Source organism: Fistularia commersonii, chromosome 16 (assembly GCF_037954325.1).
Source record: "Fistularia commersonii isolate RoL2024-O1a breed Wild chromosome 16, RoL_Fcom_v1.0, whole genome shotgun sequence".
In the NCBI taxonomy this organism is placed as follows: Eukaryota; Metazoa; Chordata; class Actinopteri; order Syngnathiformes; family Fistulariidae; genus Fistularia; species Fistularia commersonii.
The window spans coordinates 7,122,556-7,150,418 of record NC_141299.1 but is presented as its reverse complement, the minus strand read 5'-3'; the positions used below and the strand labels follow the sequence as shown (position 1 = coordinate 7,150,418).

The 27,863-nt window shown below is 39.7% G+C and overlaps 1 protein-coding gene across 1 annotated transcript in view; it reads left to right on the top strand.

Moving 5' to 3' along the window:
* Window positions 1-27,863, top strand: part of ncanb (neurocan b) — a 146,500-nt gene that overhangs the window by 9,696 nt on the left and 108,941 nt on the right. Inside the window, exon 2 of the mRNA XM_086161441.1 lies at window positions 27,197-27,279. Coding sequence (XP_086017567.1) covers window positions 27,207-27,279 — 73 coding nt within the window. The 5' untranslated portion in view covers window positions 27,197-27,206. The remainder of the gene's footprint in view (window positions 1-27,196; window positions 27,280-27,863) is intronic.

The following is a 27,863-nucleotide window of genomic DNA, read 5'->3' as shown; positions in this document are numbered from 1 at the left end:
GGCCAATTTTGCAATCATACCGCTTGATTGCACTGTTTATACTTAATCAGAATTTTCAGACAAGACACCCTCCTCAATAGCCCATCATCACAGCAGCAATCACTGTGTTTGTCATTTATTATGTGTTTTGACAAACGCTAAATTGGCTTTGCTTTTTCCTCATATCTACATTTGAAACTGCAGGTGAAGAAGCTATTCAAATTCAATTGCTGTTTTTTGACACTACATATTGAAACGATCATTGTAAAAGAATACTTAAGGCTGCAGTTTGTGCTTCAGATGGATCTCTGTCTCGGGGCAGTGTTTGACATGGCTGGCATTATGTCCGATTTGAGTTTTGTTTAAACAGCACAGCAGTGGGCCATACAGCAGCTGCACAGCCAGGCAGCTTTCCTGCCTTTCCAAGGAGCAAGAAGCTCAGGCGGCTCATCTTGTCACTGCCACTGAGCTGACTGTCAACCCCACAGGCCTCCTGTGGCATCTCCTTTTGCAATGGCTACCAGATAAATGAGGTATTTGCTTTTCTTTGGCAGTGTAATACCACTCAGAAGGTCACTTGAGCTGTTTAAGTTGGGGAGAGCCTGTTGATTTTGCTCTATTGATGAGCTGCACCACTTGACTCTTTAAAGGATTTTCCGTCCATACCCATCCATATTACATGTAATATAGATAATATTTGTGTAGGCAAATCATAGGTGGCTAAGGACCACACAAAGGCTGTGAGATATGACAAGATCTACAGTGCCCTTACTTTACTGCTCTCTCTGCTTTAGAATGTTGTTTTACCAAAAACATCAGAACACTGCAGCCAAATAATGCAAAATAACTAAATCAGTAGATTAATAAAGAACACAAATCAGAACCAAAGACCAGAAAGCAGGGTGGCTTAATTAAACAGAAAAATATTGTGCTGCTATGACAATACTTCAGTATCATAATATAGGTTTGTTTGTTTTGCAGTTGAACACACATAGAATTCACATTTAACTGAAAACAATGAAAACATCATCAATGACTTTTCACTTAAACCATGCGTCTGCACAATTAGAGTGCTTTTAAAAAAACTTTACTTTCAGAGAATTTTTTTTTGCCAATTTAATGCAAAGAAGAAATGCTTTGAATTTACTTTATTAATCCCTTGCAGGAAATTCCTCTCTGCATTTACCCATCATGGATGAACCTTGGGCAAATGTTATGGGTCAAAATGCATGCGCCCAATGTTATGGGGCATACTACATTTCTCTGTGTGTTTGTGTGTGGGTGTTTGTATTTGTGTATTTGTGTGTTTGTGTGTGAGGGGTGGGGGGCACAGTTCAGATGATCATATCTTTTCCACTTCACCATTTTTCCAGTTTCACTATGGATAATTTTTAATGGTCATACAATGCAGCCCTGGTGCTTTGTTGTATCCCAGTCCTTGCTTCACACACAAAGTTGATTATTTCCAAGAGCTTAGTTTGTCTTGTAGATAATTTGCATTGTATAAGGATTTTTAGATGGTATCTAGAAATTTGTTTTGGTTAATTACTTCATTTGCGACAAAATAGGACAAATTATAAAGGACCCTTCAAGGGTCTTCAATCAGCAAGCTTTGTAAAGTGGAAATTAATTTTATCTGCCCCCAAGAAAAATGTCTTCATTGCTTCATATGAATGAGTCACACCTGATATGGCCGGTTCCAAGATATAAATCATCACCACTTTTGAGGAATGCAGTGGCCCTTTTATTGTGCCAACGCCCTCATTCAGCACATCCATCTCAGTAAACAGAATTTCACAATTTTCACATTGTTGTGCTACATCAACCCTCCAACCATCCATATTTTCCCTCCCTTTAAATTAAATCTTCCAGCTGATCATTTACTTAACACAGCTCCTTCCCAGCCTACCCTTACTTCATTCAATCTCTGCACATGTACATGCACAATGAATTACTGTCGGGCATTTGTTTTTCATTTGCTCAGTAAACATTGTTTGACAAGCTAAATGAGCGTTTTCGACCCCTCATTCAAAAACATTGACACACAACACTAAGCTCTTAGATCCATTCATAGTGTTGGAGGTCAAAGCCCAACACTTAGTTTCTGATAGCTTTGAATGACCAACTCCTTAAGTCTAATTATAGTTTAGTGTTCATCCATTAATGCTCACTACTTTTTATGGCAGGTCTAAGTCTTTAGGCAAAATCCTTTCTGCTGTGGTGATGAGTCATTGCATTGGGCTGTCTTGTTCTTTTTATGTTTTTGTCATTAATTATACATTTACATAAATTATAAACATGTACAACATTTGCATTCACTAAAGTGCATATCCCTCAGTGTTTGTTTTCCTCATCCCTGTTACTGTGTCCAATTATCGTTTCATACCAACAGGGGAGGCATTTTCCATGACTTTGTAGCATAGTTTTGATAAAATGTCCCAAACAACTGTGTGCGGTAGAAATTTACGACTGCTAATGAATAAAATAAGTTGCATAAAATTGAAAGAAAGCAAAGCAAACCATAATAGTGAGTATTTTCGTACTCTTGGTAAAAATGTACTAAGTTTTTGGTCACCCCCACAGCATTTTTGTTTGTTGCCTAGTACTTATACTGCAAACTTTCAACTGTAGTTGTATGAATCTATGATTATGTGCAGGCAACAGTTTAGATGGAATACATGACCATTTGGCCTTCTCTTTTTTGGTATACTGAGAGATTTACATGTATAATTGTGTATTACACAGCAAGGCTAAGAGCTCATGTCCTACTAAAATATTAGGGAGAGGGAGAGGTGAGCTGACTCCAGACCAGCTTCATGGGCAGTTTTTAAACTCTACTTATAATGGACTAGATATAGATCATTCTGTTGATGCTGCCCAATTTGTAAATTTGTCCTTTTATTTAATTGATTTGAACTCTATTTAAAAAAAAAAAAAAAGTTTAAAAACCAAAGATAGAAGCCACTGAAGCCGCTATAAGATGTCATTTAGAGAAGGATATATGTTTCTGCCAGTATCAAAATGAGAAACGCACCATGGCGCAGACTAATGCTAAAGCATGAAATCAACAAATGGACGTTAACTGGGGAAATTAATGTTGAAATAACGTATTCATCCATGCTGGATTGGCCCTGCACTAGTATGAAAACAGAGCCAGATGTAGCAGCTTTATGTTGCCGTCTCTATATGATTTCATTCCAGTAAGCTATTTGACAAGTACTGCTTCTACACTTCTGTCTCAACAATCTTCTCTCCTTGATAAAATTGTCCTCTGTCAACTCAAATTTTGCTATGATATGTTGTCAGCTAAAAATTGACACATTTTCTTGTAGCGATTGTGTTTCGGGACTTTGCAGAGGGTGCTCACCTTTAACTGCTAGCACGGACACATTTTCTGCTCTGTGGTCTGGGAAATATATACTTTTTCTTTGAAGTAGCTGTTTCATTATCCTTCGGTTCATCCATTTTTTCCTCCAGGGTTTCAGTTTTCTTTTCCAAAACCCCATCAGTTATATCATCTTCTCACTGTTTTTATTCAAAAATAAAACAGCTGTACATATGTGATGCAGCCATTAAAATCAAATGTGTCCCCAGACTTCCAGCAATTGGGGTAAACACAAGGAGAGAAACCAAGCAATGGAGGGATGAGGGGCAGCTATTGCTTGAGCAGTTGGCTGCACTGACAGGAAAGCATCCATCAGGGCTATATGGGAGATGGAAAGTTACCAGGTCTTAGCCTGGGGAGAAAATGGGCTGCACCAATAAACACATATTCACAAATAATCGGCTGATAGTTAACCCATCATAGCTTGTGAAAAATTAAAAGCAGGTCATATTTCCTGGAGGTAAGAACAGAACTTTTTTCTAATTTGCCTTAGTAGTTGTAGCGGCGGCTCTTATTCAATGCCTAAGTTCCCGTCACAATTGCAAACCTCGACTGCAGAGTCCCACTATGGTGGTAATGCATGAGGACAGCTGAAAGCCTCTGGCTGTGTGGTTGTGATGAGATGTGTAATTAGCCAAAGCAGCCTGACAAACTGCTGCAGGTGCACAAGAGGTGATGGGAAATGAGCCAGGAGAGAGGTCACAGGAGTGGAGAGAAGTTATAATAGCTAAGGTTGATCGTGATTTGTGGAATCATTCATTCATATTTCAGAGTTTTATTTCTATTCCAATGCTGTACTATCTTTATACAGTTTAAACAGTATATGATATTCCAGTTTGGTGAGATTTTCCTCATTAAGTCTGGATAAGAAATATTGTCAACAGTCCAGTAGGAGGAGTTGTGAGCTTGCATCACAGATCATTTCAATTAATTGCTTCAATTTTGTCCATAAGACTTCATTTGGAAATGTGAGCTGACAATTGCCATGTGTCCGAAAGTCAACAGAAATAGTACCAAACGCATGGTTTAAGGTTTAAAAAACTGAAAATTGTTTATATGCGTTATTGGTTTAGTAGTCCTAGGTCCTAAGCTTAATGAACTGCTGTCGGAAATTAAGAAGACTTTCTTTTAGTTGAAGGTTGAGCCACAGAGACCTACTTCTCTTCTCGCTCCTGAATTCCTTTATCCTGTACTTTGTCTTACAGATTAATCTAATTAAAGTGCTGTTACTGAGCTTGATCACAGGCTTCAAGCCACAGGGGCAGATACTGCTGATGTTTTGTTACTAAACCTTACTATTCACATTGATATTTTAAAGCAATTCACATTACCAAATAGGAATCTACCAGATGCAAAACATCTACTCATCATTTGTTAGAGAAATAGATTTATTGAACTTGTTGGCAAGAAATTTCAAACAATACATGATTGGTCTATAAATACATGACTTTGTTCCCTTTCTGATCATTTCAACCCTCAGCTCTGGTTGAGTACCAGCCCATGTTCCCTGATTTTTTCCCGAGAGTCTGATTATGCCGTTCATTTTCAATCTGCATGAGTCTAATAAAAGGTTTTATTCATTCATACATTCATTATTGCTCTCAAGGGGGGTAGTACCTATCCCAGCTGTCATTGGGGTAGAGCCGGTTGCTAGTTGATCACAGGGCCACATATAAGAGACATAGAGCAATTCATTTTATCAGTTGCCGACTGGACTATTTAGGGTCTTCAACGAATATACTTAGTTTTTGGACTTTGGGAGGAATGGGAGGAATGGGAGAACATGCAGAAGAACCCCATGCAGATATGGGGAGGACAAGAAAACCCCACAAAGAATGCCCTCTGTCAGAATCAAACCCGGGACATTCGCGCTGTGGTGCAAATCACTGCTTTATGTATGTTTAAAAGTGTTTTGGTTGTCTGACGAGTAATTCATTTGAAATTGTTGACTATGGCATGTCTCCAAGGAAGTGAAATGTTACATACTCACACATAGTCATACTTGAAATCCTGGTTTTATATATATAAGCAATGTTATCACTCACAAATAGTAATCATCCTTGAATACAAGGGATGCTCAGCAGTGAGACCCTCCCGGTTCCACATTATCCGTGAGTTATTAATATTCGTGTTAGAGAAAACAAAAATTGGACGAGTTTTATGGTAAAAGAAAATGTTAACTTAAGGACACTGAACAGCGATAACATGCAGAAACTGATATGAATTAGATAATGTCATTCTCGATGCTGAAGTAATAATGATCATCCTAATATGTTACTTTTGTTGTGTTCTGTTGAGAGATTAACACTGTAAATTGTGTTCTTCCAGGATCAAATGTTTGATAAAGGTCACAGTTTCTTATCATTTGCAGATACCATCTCTGAGCTGATGAAAAGAAGTTCATTATCTTAATTCAGGCTTTATTGTGTTATAAGAGTGCATCACATTGGAAAGGCTTTCTGCCTTCCTTGTACATTTCATTTAGTGGCCAAAGTGCTAAAAGCCACCTTACGAGTGCAGCCCAGGTTTCAAACTACAACTGCATTAATTTTATTTGATGCTCTCAGTCGGAACATTCAGATCAATTTGGACCCTAACTTTACGACAGAGCTGTTGTGTTTACGTTACATTAGAATATGCAAGTGTTGCAAGATAAAATGAATCAATGAACATACCTTCATCTGATTCTAATTCTGTGGGAGCTGCATGGAAGCTCAAATATGATGTTAGGATTATTATTTATATTTCATAACCAACCAGTGCTTTACTTAACCATCACTGTGCATTTCTAGAACCTTTTTCAAGTGGTTCAGACATGCAGCTTCGCATTTGACCGTCAACAACGACGGGTGGCTCAGCGCATATGATACCGCAGCAGAATCCTAATGAATCAAATGTGTTCCTTTTTCAGTCTCTTATATTTAATCCACAATGTTATATCCCATGAGAAAAAAATCAAAATTCATAGGCCTCTGGTTTTGTTCTTTTCTTTTTCTTTTTTTGTTTGAGGTGATAACAGTTCGATTTGCAAATTGACAAGTGAGAATTGAGATTTAATTGTGACTGGGTGTGAATGTTGATAAATCAAAACTGCAAACATTGTCAGATGATTCAAACTGGAAACAAGACTGCTTTCTGAATTGCTTTGCATTCCATTTGGACCGTTTACAATGCAAAGTGTTTGGTCAATATTCCCGAATCAAATGGAAAACAAAATGCCCCAGGTGCCAAAATCTTGCCCCATATGTTCTTCCATAATTATATTGAAATGTAGGGCATTTAGTGACATGCCTCTGCCATTGGACAATATGGAATTTGCACCAGGCAATCGAGTTCTTCCAATAAATTAGGAAAATAGCATGTACTAATGGCCGTTGGGGATTTGTGACAGAATGGTTGCTGTGATGCCAGGTGGCTCTTCAGAAACTGACCCAGCAGTTTCTGTAAGAGGCAGCAACTTGAGGCAAATATATCCTTGTGCATTCAGAAGATATGCATACAAGAGAGGACAGTCTGAATTTTACTGTGTTTCAAAATAGCATAATTAATTATACCCCAAGTCCGAAACCACAAGATATGCCGCTTATAAGCTAGAGCATCTTTGAAGTGTATTTACATAAGGAAGTACTAGAGCTGCTTTTAAACCAAAAAATATGCCGACATACTCTAGTCTGAAGCAAAATACATGTACATAAGATAAGAAGGCCAAATATAAAGGATCAGAAACATCTTACCATGTACTTTCACACAGACCACAAATACAATGACGCTCAAATCAGCACAGGCCTTATTTTTTGAAGACAGTCAACTGCATCTTCAATTAGATTTTGAACAATCTGAGCAGCTGAAACTGCTGGCTCACAGACTAAAGCAAACTATCATCAGACGCAGGATAGACTGCTTTAAACTGTGAGCATGTTGTAAACTGTGGCATTGGCAAGATTACAACATGAGAACAAGACACCTGTGATCGCAATTTTCTAAAGCAGTTGCTCAACCTCACAGAGCCTCATGTGTCCACAAGTATCCGATAACAATGGAAAAGTAATAATAATAATAGAGTAACTGATAGTTGAAGTAGGAGATAGCTGCAGACAGGAAAACAATAGACCTGCATTTCAGAGCTGTGATTTCTGTTGCAAATTACATTTATTTGGAGCACAAAGGGTGTAATGCTTTGTTAATAAGTTCCATTGTAGTGGAGATTAATGTAGTTTACCCAGTATATTTCTAAAGCTGACCTTGTGTTTTTTCTCCCTAATATTCAATCGCATACTTAAATTCAAATTAAAATTCAAAAAAACATTATTTGTCCTCCGGGGGGAATTACAGGGAGAGTAAAGCAGGCAACAGCAAACATTGAACTGTAACATGGGGGTGGAGGGTGGGAGAAAAAAAGCAGTGCAAATAGATATGTGAACAAATAATTGCAGTAAACAAGTAATTGCAGTAAAAGAGCAAATGTGTAGTGCTATTGAGAAACAATGTAAACACATTTCCAAGGTGTGAATTGAGCAGAGGTGAGCAAAGAGTCGATATTGTATGTGTATGTGTGTTGGGGTGTCAAAGTTTATGGGAGATGTTGACTTTAGTTTTTCTAAAATGTATCTTTACATGTATTTGTTTTGTAGAGCGTCATACTGGCACTCATGTAGTGTAACTGGTCAGTGCACCAGTCTAAGAGCCGTGGCCCTCGGATTGGTGTGTGTGGTCCTCAAACTGCTGCCTCTGGGTTGACAGTAATGTAATTTTTCACAATCACTGGAATACCTTGTTTTTATGACAGTAACATATCTTAACAAATTATTTGACAGACCTACGTCACACCTTTGAATTAATCATCTGCCACTTTTATTATTGCCCTGACATGTTTTGACATGAGCATCAACCGCAGGAAGCTTTACTCACATTGAGCTTATTATTGTTGATGTCCTGCTGTCACCTCTTGTCTGACAGGCAAAGAGCGAGAAGGACTTGTGTGTGTGTGTGTTTGTGTGTGTGTGTGTGTGTGTGTGTGTGTGTGTGTGTGTGTGTGTGTGTGTGTGTGTGTGTGTGTGTGTGTGTGTGTGTGTGTGTGTGTGTGTGTGTTTGTGTGTGCAGTATTATCTGTCAGAGATATCAACCTTGAACACGCTTGCAGGATTCAGTGTCAACTGATCAGCTCACAGAAAGTATTTTCTTGTTTTAATGAAAGTTTCCGTCCAACGGTTACATAGTTCAGGATTAGCACATACAGCAAAAAGTTGTATTCTCCCCTCTTTTGGTTTTCAGGGATGATATGTCCTGACATGTTTTCAGACAACTGGGGGATTGAAAACAGTGATAGCATAAGTCCCTTTTGGAAAAGTTGAGAAATTTCCAAATCAAAGGTTTCAGATTAGATAAGAGCACAGTGCAATCAAATGACATAAATAAATAGTGTTCTCTAGGCAGCTTAGTGCAGTTGCATATGCCTGGTCCTTACATTTTCATGATTTTATTTTAATTACTGGTTCCTTGCAGGGCGGCATGCAGTGGTTAGCGCTTCGGCTCCACGGCACGAAGGACCCTGGTTCAATTCCGACAAGGGGAGGGAGAGTTTGCATGCTTTCCCTGTGTCTGCGTGGGTTTCCTTTGGGGTTCTCTGATTTCCTCCCACAGTTCACAGTCCAAAAACAGTAGGTTAATTGGAAAAAAATTGGGAAAAACTGCCCCAAATGAGTGAGTGAATGTCAATCTTTATATGTGCGATTGAGTGGCGACCAGCTCAGGGTTTACGCCACCTCTTGTCCGATGACAGTAGGGATAGGCTCCAGCAGCCCCCGTCACCCTGAGTGCAGGATAAGCGGCAGATGATGGATAGATGGTTCCCTGCAGTCTGGAGTCTGGACAGGGACTTTCTATCAGAATAACATCAGTTTCAAGGGAGCATTTGAGGAGATACTGAAATAAGACAAAGAAGACAGATGGGAGAGTGAAGTGTAAAAAGGTAACTCAATTCAAAGAGCACTGTATTATGACTTCTGTCAGGCCATATATATTACCGCTTTGCACTAAGATTATAGATTATATCTCTGTAATATCCAAATGGGCTCCAAAGAAGGAGAAACCTAGTACTAAATAGGTCTCCTCCCCAACTAAGCCATTCTCTTTCAACCTTCTCGCCGTCCCCCTTAGCTTTTGTAGTCTCCCTCCCCTTGTTTCTGTGTTTTCTCCTCATGCCTATTTTATCACCTCTTTGAGCTCCTTCCCTGGTCGTCCTTGTCATGGAACATGTCTTTTTCTTCAGCCTTTACTAACAATATATTCATTTCCGTCTGCTTTTTTGTGCTTCAGTAATCAATGTAGAGGCTCAAGAAATGTAGTTACTTGCCAACACTGCTTGCCTCTGATATTCAGAAGAGCTTTTGTGTTTGTTGCCAGTTCAGTGATATGTGTGTGCTTATGTGTGTGGGTGCGCGCATGCGATTGTGTGTGTGTGGAGAAGGAGGGGGGTGTGTTTGAAGTTTACGGTTTATTTTTATCTTAGGTACTCATATATGCATACACGCATTAATACATATAATATGTCTCCACGGTATGGCAGGGTGACACAGTGGTTAGCGCCTCGTCCTCACAGCGTCAAGGACCCCGGTTCAATTCTGACAAGGAGACCTTTCTGTGTGGAGTTTACATGTTTTGTCTGTGTGGGTTTCCTCCAGGTTCTCTGCTTTCCTCCCACAGTCCAAAAACATGCAGCAGGTTTATTGGGAAAATCACCCGAATTTTGGGGCAATTTGTGAGTGAGTGAATGGTTGTTTGTTTGTAAATGTGGACCTGCGATTGACTGGCTATCTGTCCAGTGTGTGCCCCACCTCTCGCCCGATGACAGCTGGGACAGGCTACAGCATCCCCTGCAACCCTTAGTGCAGGATAAGTGGCAGATGATGGATGGATGGATATACATACATACCATATATATAGATAGACTGCACTGAAGGCTACTGCTTTGCTGCCCTTTTCATTATGGAGCCTGTATTTACCTGTGGTGTGAGTGGTGGTGGCTTCTCTGCACAGCCACTGTCATTAATAATCACCAGCCTTCAGGAAGATTCATCCTGCCATGAGTTAATTGGTTCAAAACACTTAGCCATTACAGATGACACCAAGGGGTTGATATATGACAGGCTAATAGCTCTGCACTCCAACGCCAATTTTTTTCAAAGCAACAATAAGGGTTATTATGCTATTATCCTACAAGATTAGTGGTGCAAGTTACAGTTTAACACGAATGGCTCGTTGTGAAAAAATGGTTTATAATAATACAAAGTTAAGACTGTTAATTAGTTTTCTTTTTCATTTATTTTTAGTATGCGTTTATTTTATGTGAAGCGAGGTCCCTGTGACTGTTAAACATCATTCAGAAATGTATAACACTCGTAATTTAGTCGCCTTTCAGACTAAATATTTCGTAGTCCCATATTTCTTCTATTGAGCAGTGGGAAACGTTATAAGTAGGTTCACACTTAAAGCATGCCCTCAGCGTTCTCTCCTATAAATTGGGCTAATTTCTTGTCAATAAAGCACCAGCATGGATTGAATTCACCCTCTAACCATACTCACACTGTAGTTTCTTTAATTTTATAAAACTGTCCCTAAAGGAGTGCTCAGTGGAGATGATTTTGTCTTTCATACCTGGCTCTCATCATTATCTGGTCAAGTGCGAGGCCAAAAGTAATAATCTTTTTCATTACACCAACTCAGGTGATAAACTTATGAGATCGTACAGAAAGAGAAGTCTCCACGGCTACAAGTACATACTAATGCTTTGTGTAAAACCTGCACAGTTAGCCATGCAGTTTATATTGTTAAAGCCTTCGTGAACCTATTTAGATTCATTTATTTTGGGGAGAAGCTTGAAGAAAACATGGGGCACTTAGTGCTTTTTTTTTAATATTAAATGGAATATAAATGTAGTATATAATATACTGCTCACCACGTAAGTTGCCTGTTCGTATTGGAGAAGTAGCATGAAGGATTGAAGGGCTGTCAATTACCGATAACATGATGGAGAACATGATAGAGCCGAGATGATCAAAGGGCTGCCTGATGCAGTCTGGCCTCTTTGTTCTCGTCTCAGGGGATACCGGAAAAGGGGGTATCGATGGTCTGCTACATCTGGTTCACACTTGAAAGGCTTCTCATCATTGACACCCACAGAATCACCGTATATATTTATCCAGCTCAGAAAGCAAACACAAAATCCGCGCACATGGCAGCGCACGAACTCACACGCATGAAGACGCATGTGCGGCATCACTCGGGCGAACACGACGCTGTCCTGTGTTTTGTCTTGACATGTGTCCGTTACAACTGTGTGTGTGTAAGCACTTGTGCAACATGCTTCAAATTGATATCATGCATTTTCTTGTGCTCTCTGAGACCTGCCATGCTGGAGGGGCAATCTCTGTGCGAGATGGATTCTGAGTCTTCTTGCTAATTATATTATGTGGCCGTTTGAACTGTCTGTTGAAATCCAATTATCAGGCAGTGTGTAGATTACAAGATAGGGGTGGTGATGATGGGAGGGAGCATTCGGAAGGCTAAGACAGAGACGGCAAGTCATAGGGAAATGCAATATCTGTTTTGAGATATGAGGAATGTAATTGAGCGATAACCTTACTAAACAATGTCTTGTTTACTTTGAGCAGGGTCCATGTATCTATCTCTTTATTTTCAATCTTTTTTTGATCATGGCCCGCATTGCAAAGAATCCACAGCAACATAATTGTTTGTCAAGAGAAAAGTCCCTGGCTAGCTTCGCTGTCAATCAAGAACTGAAATTAAATCAAGGTTTAATTTAAAAACTAAACTTTGCAGCAGGGATCAAAAGCAATCCCTCTGGTAGCTGGTAGACTCAGTCATAATGACATTGCAAAAACAGCCTTAAACTAACAATCAAGTGAACCTTAAATAAAATTATGCCCCCGTGTGAAACGTCAGTTTGTTTTGGCTGCCTCGTCTTGATTTATGGGGCATGAGCTCCGTGTTGGTGGCCAGCTGTTCGATATCTCTCTCCAACACTCTCTCATGCATGCCCTCGAATCTGTTGTCATGTCTGGGAATTGCTGGGCCCCAGCAGGTAGTCCATATTCTCAGACAGATAGAGCCACGGTCGACACCAGATAAATACTTAAATAAACTTTGGCCTTAGGGAGCACTCATAAATTCTGATTCTCCCAAATGAGTTTGCCTGAGAATCAATACACCTAGGGGATTCCAGTCCGCCTCCATCTCAGGCCTGGGAATTGCACCGTGCACAGCACAGCAATGAAGGTGTAGATGGACAGGCTGCCTCTATTGCTTATGCTACCTCCTATTTTCCAAAGGTATCCAAACGTCACCATTTGTCCCCTCTGCATCTCCCTTGATTGTACTTTAAACCTCTACCACACCTTTGTATTTATTCTTTATCAATGTCCCTGCTGCTTTGTCCCCTCTTGTCAGGAGACTGGAAACATTTGAAGAACTTCTAGACTTGTTCATCAGAACAAATGTGACAATTTAACAAGTACAGAGACAAAAAAAATTGCGCCGGCAGACCCTATTGATTTCAGTTTTTCTTCCCACCCGCTTTTATATGTGTGGTGCTTTTATTTGTTAAAACGTTTTTGTCTTTTATTCCAACACTTGAATAGTTCTTCCATTAAAGATATCTAGCATTTATACTTGCCTCCCTCAACAAGATTTATTTCTATTTTAACCCAAATCTAGTGTCATATATGTCCATCTGGGACAACAATAGTAGGATTAGAATATATGAATATGTATGGGTATATATATATATATATATATATATACACATATACATATAAATATACATATATCACATATATGAAATATGCTGTACATGTATGATATATATGGAATTTATAATTTTTTTTTTCAAAATTTAGGTGGGGGCTATAGAGCAAGGAAGAATGTTACTTTTGGGGGTGGATCAAAATCATTCAGTTTGAAATACAAGGCTTTTGTGAACGTTAATATAGAAAAGCAAAGAAAATAGTGCCAGCTATATAATAAGATTTTAAGAAGTCGTTAAAGTGTTTTTAACAGTTGTAGTTACACCTGACTTACTTCCACAACTGTTTTTCTTATCTTGTGGCTAGTGGCCAAAAGCTTGTAACTACTCAGTATCACCCAAGTGTAACATAGATTTTATGAATGAAAACTTATTTTAAGGGGAGTGCTTTTGCAATATATCCTTGTCAAAAGCATATGAAGCCAGAGATGAATGGTGGTTCAACTCGTTCCTGGGTTCTTTCAAGTTAGTTTTGAGTTATCCCTGTTGCCCCCACCACCACACACACACACACACACACACACACACACACACACACACACACACACACACACACACACACACACTTCAAACAAATAGGGGGAGGAAAGGAAAGGTTAAGTTGAATGTTTCACTTGGACATGGACTACTTACCCTTGTGAGATCATCTTTTCAAAAAGATGTAGTTTTTCTTCCATATTGACATCTTGTCCTTTGGTAGCATCTGCAAGCTATGTAGTCACCTCCAGACATTCAGGGCACAGTCCATCAAGGAAGGACTCCTTTCACTATTTGCACACAGGAGCATGATAAATGTGTCCTAACTCCATTTTTTTTAACTTGAGGATCAATAGACATTTCTTAAATCAACTATGGACAGTGGGCTTTCTGCTCATCCTCCCCAAGGTCTGTCTCAAGTACTGAGCACACGTTTCTCTTTCCTCCTGGGTTTCCAGTAGCGACCGGCCCTCCTGATGATAAGTATCTCAGCAGGTCCTTCTCAGTGACATAGCTATACCTCCTACGTCAAGTCGTCATTTTTATTGATGTATTTACTTTCTCCCATTTCCTTGCCATTGTCCTACATCTACATTGTAATGTTGTTAATGATGTGAAATTCTGTCCAAGCAAACTATAGCAGCATATAAAAGGTTTTCTTGTTTCCTTTTTGCTGAATGTACACCTCTTTTGCCTATTTACAGTATGCCAGCTATTTTATTTCATCCATCTCACAGGCAGTTTATGCCCTCTAATCCCACTGGCCCTTTATCTTCAGAACCTCTTGCTGAGGGGCAGCTCACTCGGTTAAGGCCTTCTGCAGTGCACTGACAGGCACCTGCTCTCTTGAGGTGTTCTGAATTTCCAATTGTTCTGACATAACCTGTCGACAGCGAGACCTCGGACACTTTTTTTGTACCAGTGAAGAGCGGTGTGGGCATATGTGGGATGTATCCAAAGGATGGATGGATGGATGTCTGACATTGTCAGTTTAATCACAGTTATATAATTTATCAGGGAACACGACAAAAATGAAAAAAAATTGTTGAGTGAAGTGCAACATCCACTGAATTTTTGCTATTCCCAATTTAATTGAAGTTGTTGTTTCAAAGTAAAATGAATAACTTACCTCATGGCACTGAGAAACTAAGTCATTTGGTAAGGTAATTTAGCTGTGTATGTGTGAGTGTGTATGTGTGTGTGTGTGTGTGTGTGTATCTCGCAGGGACTGTGACTGTGATGAGATGAAGATTGCCCATCAAAGAATCAGAACCACTGCTGGGATTTTTGCATGAGTGCCTTAAGTACAGACAGACCAGCGTGTCCTGTATACTCTTCAGTGTGTAGTTTGTGGATCATCAGCTATAAATTTACATATGTTATCATATATACTTACACAAAGGGGAGACTTTGGAAAAGCTAAATATTTGATTGGTGTTGAAGAAAAGATACAACCACACATTTTTCTCGTATACAATTTTGAGCAAACAAAATGTCTAACCTTTGTTGATCTTACACTTTAACCCCCCGCCTCTCAAACCTTCTCTGTATTTCACTAAATGGTAGGCTGTTTTTATTCCACTCTTAATTTAGTCTGGTCTGTTTGTTTGGCTAAAAGGTATGGTAGTGAAGGCCGAGACATGGAAAATGGAACAAATGTAGCAGATAAGGATTTTTCTCACTCGTTATGTATTCATAATAGCAGAGGTACCTGTAACTGGTAATTAATGGGAATCTGTTGAAATCAATGCAGACAAGTGAAGAGATCAAAACAGCTTTCAAGGATTTGATTTTACTGACTATACAACGTGGTCAGGAAGTGTAGTGGGATATTTCCATTGAGTGGTTACCCATAAATTATAATCTAAGAAATCCCCAGGGAACATTCTGGACTGAATGTAATGAATTCGTAAAGTGTCTCAGAGGTGTGAATAATTGGCCAATGCATCACTTGTAAAGGTAATAGAAGGCTATTGGCAATTCTGTATATGTAAAGTAAACATTCATCAATTACAGGAAAATTGTTTAGGTCTAGTCGGGCAAGAATGGTGAAAAAACTGATTTCCCAACATGCTGCAGGAATGTGTTAAATCCACCCACATGCAATAATAATGAATTTAAGTCCAACGTATGGAAGCACATATCTATTCAATAAAGGCTAAAATGGCATAATCATTCCCCTGCTGCTAATAGATTATAGTGCATTGTTAAATGTCAAATGACAAAAATGTGCAGAAAGTAATTTGTAGAAGATGCCAAAAAGATCAACATGTTGTCTTCACATCCATATCCTCTAGATATGAATGTAATTGAGCATCTGTGAGTTTTGCTGGATAAACATGTGTGATTCATGGAGGTCTAATTTATAAAACTAAATAGATCTGGAGCCAGAAACCAAACTTCATTTACCCTGTACCTCTGGGTCACAGCAGAATGCTAACTATTATTTGTTCATGTTTTGCCTTAAAAATTTTGGTAAGATTTAAATGTTAAAAACACAGCTTACGTGAGGCCAAATCCACTTTTTGACCATTTCAATTCATTCAGTGTGGTAACCTGCTTGTTTTTTTTCTTCTTAGTGTTATCATAACTTTCTGATATAATTCAATTTTGCTGCCATTTTGAGAAAAAAAATCAAAAAATTGAATAAAAGGAGAGCTCTCCCGCAGGCACGCAAAAACGGGAGTAATTATTTGATAATGAAATGTTACTAAATAATATTTTATATGTGATGACAGCTGTGTTTTGTGTTTTAAGAGGTAGCGCAGTCATTGAACACTGTGCCTTGTACTGATAATAGCGTGCTTGCAGACACACACACACACACACACACACACACACACACACACAGCAAGACAGGTTATACAAGCAGGACTGATTACAAGTTATAAAAAAACATTTTTCAAAGCGACAAACTTTATCAGACAATCAGCCTTCTTAACATGCTGAAGAGACTGCACAACAAACAGCAAAAGATCATGCTGCATTCACAGACATTTAGTTGAAGCGTTATTGCTGATGAAATTTTCATTATCTTTAAGTGGGATCATCTGCAAATTATTTACGGTATAAATTCAATACTGACCTTTCAGGACTTCCAATAGGGATTTGCTCTAGTGACAGTCAAAACACATTCACAATTTTTATGCGTAGAAAAATACCAAAGTATTGTTGAGGCTGTCATATGGACTGAAGGACGCTCATACATACAAAAAATTAGCTTTGGGCAGGAAAATTGGGACATTTCCCTCTACTTTTTGTTTCTCTACTAGTCTGGTAGACAGACTAGTGTGAGACAGTGAGTAGAACTCCAACCTCACATCAAGAAGATTCCTGGTTCGATTCCTAATTATGCCACTCTGTGAATTTGAATGTTCTCAATTTGCCTGTGTGTTTTTGCTGACTTCTCTAGTTTCCTCCCACGGTGCAAAAAAAAATAATAATAAAAAATAAGCACAGATATGCACAGATATAAGACTAAATTGTCCACAAGTATGAAATAGACCATGACTGAGTGTCCACCTGCCCACAGTGTAATTCATCCAATGTCAGGTGGTACTGGCTCCAGCAGCCCCTTATCCCTGTGTCCAGGATTAGCAGTATAGACAGTGGGTGATATATTTTCACATCAAATTCCTCCAAACCGCTGAAAAAAAAACCCTCTCCTTTTTACTCTTGACATACTTTGTGTCTCAAAAAACCTTTGTGACAATATTATATAGATCAGGTGATATGAAAATGGCTTTCTCTCTCAGGCATCCTTTCACCTCGTCTAAGAAGACTGTGAGAGTGTAAGCAAGAACATTATGAAGTAGATTTTATCTTTTTCTGTTAATTTTTTTTTTTGATTGGCTGTCTGGCAATTAATCCAGTGTCTCTTGTCTCTTCACCACTGACAAAGGTCTGTACACCAGCATAATCAAGTTTCCCTTCACAACTCACCCTGGATGAACAGAACCGGACAGTCTTTGCAAGTTACAATTGGTTATGACGATTTACTATATCCCGTACATCCCTCGGTTCTGCCAGCAGACGAAAACAGAGTGAAGCACACACACACGACAAAAGTGAGACATACAGAACAGGAGGGGAGAGGAAGTGATAGTGATAGTGAGAGATGAGCAGAGCAGAAAATACTGGCAGTCTTCCTTGTAAAATATGTCCCACTCCTGGACCTCCTGTAATGAACTGATAACGTGTTTCCACTACAGTTTTGTGCAGCTGTATACAAAACACTGAGCCCATATGTCAAAAGGATTTGGTCATAGTTGGTCAGCGTGCTTATTGATAATGACTGAGTAACAACCATGACTGACAGTGTGCTGATACATTTTGTTGCTGTCATGGTTGTAATTCTATCAGTGTGGCTTACAGAGGCGGGGGCGGACTCAATGTGACAATATTTAGTCACACACTCTATTCAATGTTTAAGATAATTTTTCTATTAATGTGTATTCCAGCATTGGATTTTCTTCCTTCGTATACTGCTCAATTTCAGGTAACAACTTTACTGCAATGTTGTGATGTGAGAATGAGATGGTCATCAGCGGATCTGAAAATTGTCCAATAACTGCATATAAAACAAAAATAAAATTGACAATTCAGTATATACAATTGCCATTTACAAATAAATCACTGATTCAATGTCAGATAATGCCCAGTGCATGCTGTCTAAATATTAATACTGCAGCCTTGGGATCTTGCAAAATTGTCTTGATCGTTTCAGTTGTGTGTTCATACCCACACTAAATTAAGCATACAGGTATGTGTTGATTAAAATTCTTTACATGAATATTTTTACATTTCTTTTCAAATCTTGGTGTAAGGTGTCACTGCTATTTTTTCACCCTACCCCGGAGCTACATTTATATGCAAGGAAAAGATAAGCAGACAGGCAAAGAGACCGTGATGTATCCAGATCTGGAAGTTTGACATTTTCCTCCATATGATGTGGCTTTGAAGCCCAGCAAATGAAAAATCCTAAACATTTCGAAATTGCCTGGCCAACCCCCCATAAGTAAGACTTTCCACCACCTCATTTTTTAGGAGAATCTCTCTTTCCTCATCCTCTATTTTTCCTGTCTTGATCTTTTATATTTCTTTTCTCAGTCCACTAACTTCCCCTTTCAGCTAATCGTTTCCTTTCTTTCTTTCTCATCTCACCCCTTTTCCTGTTTCTGACTCCCATCTACTTAAAGTTGAGCATGCCTTTCCCGGCCAGCAAGATTTAGGTAATATGTCTTACAGAAAGAAATGGGCGATACTCTACATCCAACCTAAACCGTAATAGCATGGGCTGTGCTGGCTGGCCAGCTGGTGAGTAGGCTTGGGAAGTATGAATAAAGGAGATCTGGGTGGCTTTCACTTGTAAGTAATAGCTTTTTCTATAGTTCTGGGCATCTCTGCAGCTTATTCCCACACTGCACCATCAAGGCTCTCAGCAATGTCACCCTCACTTTGCTTGATGGAGCCGGGTTTTGTTGGACCTGCACCTGCCATTCATGTTTATTATTTTCAGTTGCATGCAAAAACATTAAGATACACACACCGAGCTGTGTGTGTGTTTGTGTATGTGTGTGTGTAAGAATATGATCTGCAGTGAGCGAATGTACCTTCAACTGCTTCAGTAATAATGCCTGAACAAGCACGGAGTTATCCTTCCTTGTGATCACCTCTCTGCTTTCCTCACTCACTGTTTGCCCAATTTGTTATCTGTTGCCCACTCCAGAGGTTAATAATAACATTCTGCATAAGCGTGACACAATTCAAAGTCTAATGAATCCTGTATAGTTTGATATAACCATGCACTACATGTTAATTCATAATAATGACTGTACATTATTGAAATGTAAGTGATTTCTGTGTAAATGAGTCTTCAAATTGAAATTCTGTGACATTGGTTGTATAGTTCCCCTTCTTTCCGCCAAAGCACATACACAGACCTAGCAAAGCATCAGGGAAAATTTATGGCTACTTAAGATTCAAGTTTCCCCTCATCCACACAGCCTTGGCATTTGAGTGTGGCTGAATAAGCTTTGGCTTTTCTCTGTAACTCCCTTTCTGTCTCACTATCTGTCTTTTTCACACAACACACTTCCTTGTGCTCTTATGCCACTCTTCAACATCCCACCAGCTGATTTTCTCTCTATTTCCTCCACGCACCACGCTTGCTGTTATATTTCTTCTGTCTGTCTCTAATCTCCAGCTGTCATCCTCATGTGGCTCGCAATTGAGTCCTCCACTGATTTCTTAGAAGTGATTTTCTCTTACAGCGTGATCTCAAGACAACACACAGAGATCTAGATCTGGGCATTTGTTGTGATTACACTTTCTCATATGAAGCATTAACTAGAGACAGGGAAAAACATAATACATCATAAATACAAATTCTATCTTAAATGAAAGATGATACAGAGGAAGACAGACTCCCTGGTTGAAAATTACATCATACTCTATCCTTGTGGTTTTACATTTGTCCAATTAGACATCTATGCATTGTCTACCCCTTATAGTACTCAGGCTCGCAGGGAACGCGGGGGTCTATATCTATCCCAGCTACCATCGGGTGAGAGGCAGGGTACACCCTGGACTGGTCACCAGTCAATCCCAGGGCCACATAACCAGATAGACGATCATTCACTCTCACATTTGCACATCTAAGCAACTTTTCCAATTAATCTGCTGCATGTTTTTGCACTGTGAGGCCGAAGTGCTAACCACTGCGCCACCGTGCTTCCCCAAGTTCGACATATTATCCCTTAACCCTCGTGCGATCTTAACATTGTGTTTACTCCCCTTGTCCTACGGGTCAAAAATGACCCATAAGACAATCTTTGTACCCTAGTGGTGTACAGCCCATATAGAAACATACACAAAAAAGAAGCATCACTTTTTCTAATTATGGGGTCTCTTTAGGAAAAGTCATTTAAATTTCAAGTTGGAAAAAAATAGGTTAAGGTGTGTTTTCTACAGCTAAACATGGTAGTGGATCACTTTTGACCCACAAGACAACACAAGGGTTAATGTATCATGTATTTTTTTGGTGACATGTTGGTGCAGTGGTAAACACTTTCAACTCACAGGGCCCATTCAATTTGGAGTTTGCATGTTCCCCCCTTGTCTGCTTAGGTTTCCTCCGTGTTCTCCAGTTTCCTCCCATGATACAAAAGCATGCAATGGGTTCAGTGGTGACCCTAAATTGCCCAGATGTGTGAATAACAGATTGAATGGTTGTTTGACTCAATGTGTGGCCCTGAGATCAACCTGGGACTGGCCTAGGGTGAACCCAGCCTCCCACCAAATGACAGCTTGGACAGGCTCCAGCTTCTCCCCCACCACCTGCAACCTTGAGTAAAGGATACGAGGTACAGACAATGAATGAACGAGTTCTGCCACTTGACATTACATGCACTTTACCGGGGAGCTGGCAGTTATCCCATTTTAATGTCTGGTCCTTCTGTTTGGAGCATTATTGTTCACACAGCTCCAATGGAGAGGGTCTACGTGAGCTCAAGGTAGCAGTGCATGCATCAAAAGTTGACCCATGTAACATGACACTTACACCTCAGTGTGTTCCAACCCACATAACCACCTGTTCTTTTTAGTAAACCTTGATGTCCTACTGTTTCAAAGCATACTAATTAAATATCATAGTAGAAAACATTCTTGTTTGCAGGTTTTTATTTAGACAGGTTTTGAACTACGGAAACCAAACATAAAGTAGGCCTCGTGTGTGAAAATGTGATCCTCTGACGACATTTAAGTGTGAGAAAGTGTGACAGGTGGCTTACTAAAACCTGTGTAAGATCCTGTTGGAAGGAAAACAGCCTTTTGTTATTTGAAGGGAAGCTGTATTTTCACCCTGAGGAGCCTATACACAGACATTAACACCCCTTGTGGAACCAACGTTATTGTGTGACTCAGAAGTGTGTGCTTCTAGATGAACACCAGTGTGTTGTGATGGATTGACACACACGCAGCCTGAATGATTAATGAGACCACCTAATAATGCCGCTTGCCAAGGCAAGAGCAATGGATTTTTTTTCAAAAGAAAATTAAAAAAACAAATAAGAATAATACATAAAGATAGATTTGTGATGCTCACAGATATTCTTGTTGCTGGGTTTACATAAATGTAGACTGTGTATGATGGGGGTGAGGTTATGATGGTCTGATAGGCAAAAATTCTTTGAGAACTGGAAGCAAAACACAACAATTTCAATTTATTTGTGAAATTTTCAAGCCTGTTGGTAGACTGCCTGTCTCTCTGTCTGTTTGTCTGTAACTGTAGCGGTCTGACTCATGGTCACATCTGAAGTATCTGTGACGGGTTGGATAGGGAACAGTGCACTCGCCTGACATGTTGAGATGTGGATAGATCTCTCCCACTGCTATCATATACAGTAGCAATGATGCTCACCTTCTGATACGTTCTCCTCAGGTCGAGAGACAAAAAAATATATATAAACAAATTAAAACTTCCAGGCATTGGATACGTAGGTGGGAACTCTCGGGTTGAAGTTGCATCATGCAGCTACTGGTATCCTGCAAATTCTGCATGTGCAGACTAATTTAGAGTCAAATGAGTTTGCCTAGCTAAAAGGTAAAAAGAAAGGAAAAAAGCCTGGATCAGACAAGTCAGTCAATTGCTTACTACTATTAGACAACTAACTCTTTCGTAAGGGTATGACATAGAAATAAAATTTAAAAAAAGGAAAAACTGTTTGTGTAACACCTTTCTTATATAGGCTGTCAAAGCGAGAACAAAGACACGTACATTAAAAGGCATGAGCTGTCAAAACAAACACCAAAAGTAAACAATGAAACTGGTAATGAGTGAGGATATGCACAAGACATTATTTTAACACTGAGAAGTGAGTATTAAAGAAATGTTGGATAATTGAATATAGGATGTAAAATTAATTACTTATCCTTCTACTCTAACAAACCATACAACTTCATTTGCTGGTAGTTTCCTCTGTGGGAAATTACCATTTCCCACAGAGGAAATGGTAATTTGGGTTTCAGTTAAAGTTGTTCACAGACTTTTTCATCTCTTAAAGCTATAAGTAAGTAATGTCTCATGTATTCCATCATAAATTTGGATAAATAAACAAACTCTGGCAATTGCATATCACTATATGTGTGTATATATACAAACACTCTTATCTTGGTTGTCCATCATTTCTGTTGATGACAATCCTGCCGCCGCTACTTTTCCAATCTTTGAGCCATACTATCTGCTGCAATCAGAGCTGACGAATCTACAGGCTCGGGCTTTAGATATGGTGCTGGCTCACGTCTCCCTATGCGTGTCTTCATCCGTCTGTCAGTTCGGTCCTCCTCAAGTCTGTGCACACCTTGTTGGCAGAGCCTCTGCCAGGTGGAGCGCTGGGTGGCGGCGTCCTCCAGCTGCATGGCTTCAGGCTGCACGTCTTCATCAGGATTTTCAGTTGGTCTTTGTATTGCCTTTTTAGGCCAAGATGTAATTGGCCGTAGAGAACTTTCTGAGGGCAGGCAATCTTTGAGCATCCTGATAATATGGCCAACCCAGCAGAGTTGGTGCTGGCTGACTGTGGTCTTGATACTGGTGAAGTTGGTCTTGGAGAGTATCTCCGTGTTGGGGACGCATTCCCTCCAGGATATACACAGGATGCATTGTATGCATCTGATGTGGAAGGCTGCGAGCATCCTTACGTGTTGTGTGTACGGTGTCCATGTTTCGCAACTGACGCCAGCCTGAAGACAGAGTCTCTCCAGTATGTCCTGGGTCTCCTCCCAGATGGACATTCCCGGAGAACCTCCTCTGGGAGGCGTCCAGTCCATCCTGACCAGATGCCCGAGCCACCTCTTCTGACTCCTCTCTATGGGAGGAGCAGCAGCTCTACTCTGAGCTCCTTCCCAGATGACCAAACTTCTCACTCTATCTCTAAGGGAGAGTCCGGCCACCCTTTGGAGGAAACTCATTTTGGCCGCTTGTATCCGCAATCTCGTTCTTGTGGCGGGAGAGAGGGAGATCTGGGCTTCACTGCTCTGGGTGCTGCCCTTGTGACCCAACTACAGACAAGTGGGGGAAGATGGATGGATGGATGAATGGATGTAATTGCAATGGGCTGATCAGAGATGGTGACGGTTGGTGGATGAGGTGGGGGAGTAGCTGCCCACTGGCACGGTATCTTGGTCTTTGCTACATTTACAGAGATACCCGGTCTGCCATAGGCTCTTGCAGAAGCTGTGAGTGCTTCTGGAGAGTGGGCCACAACTGCACAACTGCCTGCATACTCTAGCTCAATTGTGTTTGGAGGTTACTTTTGTGACAGCCCAAAGCCTTTTTAAGTTAAAAAGGTTTTCTTTCGAGCCTGAAGTCTATCGTAATAACGCTGTTCTTCTTGATTTTTCATGTAGCGGCCGTGTCACAGATAGCAGGAAGATACTAAAAAGTACCGGAGCAAAGACACATCCCTGATGCACACCAGTACAGATCCTGAAAGATTCAGTTTTCTGACCTCCAGTAGTGACATGGGCCAGTTTTATAGCCAGTTCCACGCCATGCTGATGCTCTCATCCTGTTTGGTTTTATCATTCGAGAAGGTGTAACCCTGCCCTTCTTCCTTCAGAGAGCCTTCATCTAGGAACTTGGTTTCACTAAGAGCAGCAATATCAACATTGTGGGTTCTGCTGCAATGAGCACAGTTCTGTTCTGTGGCCTGTCATTGACTCCCATTAGTGTCCAGGAGAGTTGGTAAGCTCATGTAGCCAGTTATTTTCTTCTGATGGGTGGAATGTCCTGATAGGTGCGGCTCCCCATCAATGATGTTCTGAGAGGACAATTTTTAGGCCACCTTTTCACGGGCCCTCCCTAGTCAGGATAAACAGTGTAGCTCCTAAATTGGGCTGCTTAGGCGCACAGTGGTCTACCGGAAGCAGCTGCCACTCAATCCCAGCTGCTCACAACCATAGATAGCCCTGTCCCTTTAGTGTGTAGTCACCACCAGACTTCTACCATTTCTGATTGCTGGTCTCATCGAGGCGGTGAGGTGGATACTGATGAGGTGGAGATTATTTAAATTGGCGCGGAGGGTGCGCATGTCCCAGCAAAACACACACACAGTCCGTATACATATATATGTATGTGTGTGTGTATAAATATATATGTGTATGTGTATGTGTGTGTGTGTGTGTGTGTGTGCGTGTGTGTGTGTGTAAAACAGTGGGGGTATGCTACAATGTACCTTTAATGAACTTTAAAGGAAAATACTTATATTAACATGTGAAAATATGAAGATGAATTGAATCAACTGTAAGGTACCGTGGTGATGATATACGGTTAAAGAAACAATTTGGTATCTCATAAAACTTTGCGATTTTATACATTTCATGCAAATACCAATATCAAACAATGCACAACATGACATGAAAAAACCCAACACAACCAAAGAAAGAACCAAAAAAAAACAAAAAACAAACAAACATTTGTGAGCTTTTTGATTTCCACCCTGTTAAACCCATCACCAAACACTCTGGAGGGTTTAAATCGGTTTCCATTGAAAAGTGGCATGTCAGGTGTATTTGTTACAAGGTCAGTGTTTTGTGACACTGGGTATCTGTGTTCACAATCTCCATTACAGCCAAATCCTCCTTCCTGCATCTCTTTTCCTGTCCTCGGGCCCTGCTCAGCCCGCCATCTCTCCAGACAAGCCACATTTATAATTTACACTCTGGGCTGACCAGGCCTCTCAGCTGGACCTGACTTTCCTTATTTGGTGTGCCTTATGGCTTTTGTTGCACAGGTATTAGTCTAAAACACATAAGCAAACACACACTCACAATCACAGGGAAATTACTTTTTCCATTTTTGCCTTTTAATTTATACTCCTCACACTTGCATCCTCTCTCACTGCTGGCTGCTTTCAGCATACAGCTGTGCAGGTTATGCTCCACAGTTAAACAAGTCCCTTCCTTTGAGGTATTACAAATAACTAAGCCCTCATTAAAAAGTAATTGTCAGAATGTTTATGGACACACTATGTATGTATCCATGTAAATTAACCATAGACAACTCCAGCAACATGGTTTTCAAACATATATTGTTCTGTTTAATGTGACAGTATATAGGCTGCTTTGATATTTTTTTCCTGATTTGCTGATTTGATTAGTTTTCAGCATGCTGCATGCAACACCCAGAAGCCCACTGTGTAAGATCTTTTCCTCTTATCTGGTTTTTACCGTCTGTGAAATGCATAAGTGACTCTTCCAGTTGTAGTAATATTTCTTATTTTTGAAAGAAGACCAAGTTGGTTTCTCTCTCTTACTCCTACATTACATATTATCAAAATTATTTACGATAGCATACATAAAAGGTTCTTTATTTATTCCTCATAAGAAATGTTGTCTATTATTTTGGCAGCACTGTTTTGATCAACACTGAGAAGACCCCCTCTGTTCATGCAACTTCCTTCATCTTTGTTTGGTTTCAATTGACTGAGCTTCCTCGTGTAGAATGATATGCCTGAAAACTTTGACACTACAATGCTGTTTTCGTATCTATTGATCAAAGTCTAATTTCTACTCCCAGCTCATTATGCTACGAGTGGGATTTGTGAAGTGAGGAATATATTGAGGTGAATTCTTTGCTGTCACAATAGTGATGTTGAAGCTGGTAACATGCAATGGATGTTGGAGGGGAAAAATGGATAATGCAGAACAAGGTGACCTCCTGGAAAGGGAATTAATTACATAAACAAATGCTTGGGAATTTTTTATTAGAATTTTAAATGCATTATGGTATCATAATGAACATTTTAGCCATTTTTATTATGTTAATTTTTGTATGTAAGGCATGTGAGACAAGGTTTTATTTATTCTTTAGTGGAACATTTATATGTCTCACTTGCTGGAGGGGATCTTTAAGTATTTAGACTAAGTTACCTTTTTTAGTATATAATGTCTCGGGGTTCAGTGTGTTTGGGTTTTTTTACTATGTGCATTTCTAAGACATGCAAACCCAATGGATTTGGAGAGTGTTGGAATAAATTGGGCATCTGCATCTGTTAAACATCGAGGGAATGTCACCAGTCTGCCACATGCTGCCCGGTCTGTTTCTGCAGCCTCCAGAGTACTCACTGGAATAAGTTTAATTTCAATGTGACCCCAAGTGGACATAAATGTCTTAAGACAGATGTTGGGGTCTTGAAAATAGGGGGTGATATTTCACTGTATAGTGTAATCATTTTAACTTTGGAAAGCTGATCATTGATAAACACATCAAGTTGAGTTTATTTGTGTAACCATTTAAAAGCTCTCAATCATAGTTGCAGCTTTAAACGTTTTCAGAACGCTCACACATTACGAAACAGTAAATTCAAATGAAGAATAAATTGACAGCTCTTGAACCTCAGGCCCTTTCTATGAGAAATACTGACAATAGCAGTGACTCATGAAAGTCTACAATAGAGATCAGAGAAACCCCACAAGGGCAATGTGTTGGTTCCATTTTCCTTGGTGTGTTCACATTTTCTCCTCCTCTCTGCCTCCAGGTACAGCAGGATGGGGGAAGCACTGCCTGCGTATGGACTGCAGCCCCTGCTGGCCCTCCTTCTGTTTCATACTACAACTTATGGTGAGTCCTCATTAGAATGTAGAATATGTCTCTCAACAGATTGGCAATATAAACAATACATAACTTATGATTCTATATTTGCTCCAAACATTTTTGACACAATGCTTTCAGAACACCTTTCCTTGTTCTTCTTAAAAGTGTCCAAAGATAATCTCAAAATGATGTTCAACTCTACCACATGATTTATGGTCATTTTTAATTCCTGAAGATGAAACACAGCTTAATGTTGGAATTGTGAAATTCCCATGTCTTTATACCTTTGTTTTTCACGTTAAACAGTGAAATCTTCTTGACCAAGATTTAAATCTGTAGATTGTGGATTGAGGATAGAAAAATCACTTCTTCTATTTCAAATTAAACACAATGCGACTACTACTTCTACTACTACTAATAATAATAATAAAAATAAAAATAATAATAATTATGAAGTAGTTGCTGTGAGAGAGGAGGATACAGAGAAATAGGGTTAGATGGAAAGGGTTGATTCGCTGTGGCGAGAATAATAAAAATAATAATAATAATAAATGGTCCATTCACCATTCAAGTTAAGTGTAACACTTGGCTAGATGATACATTTTCAAAAC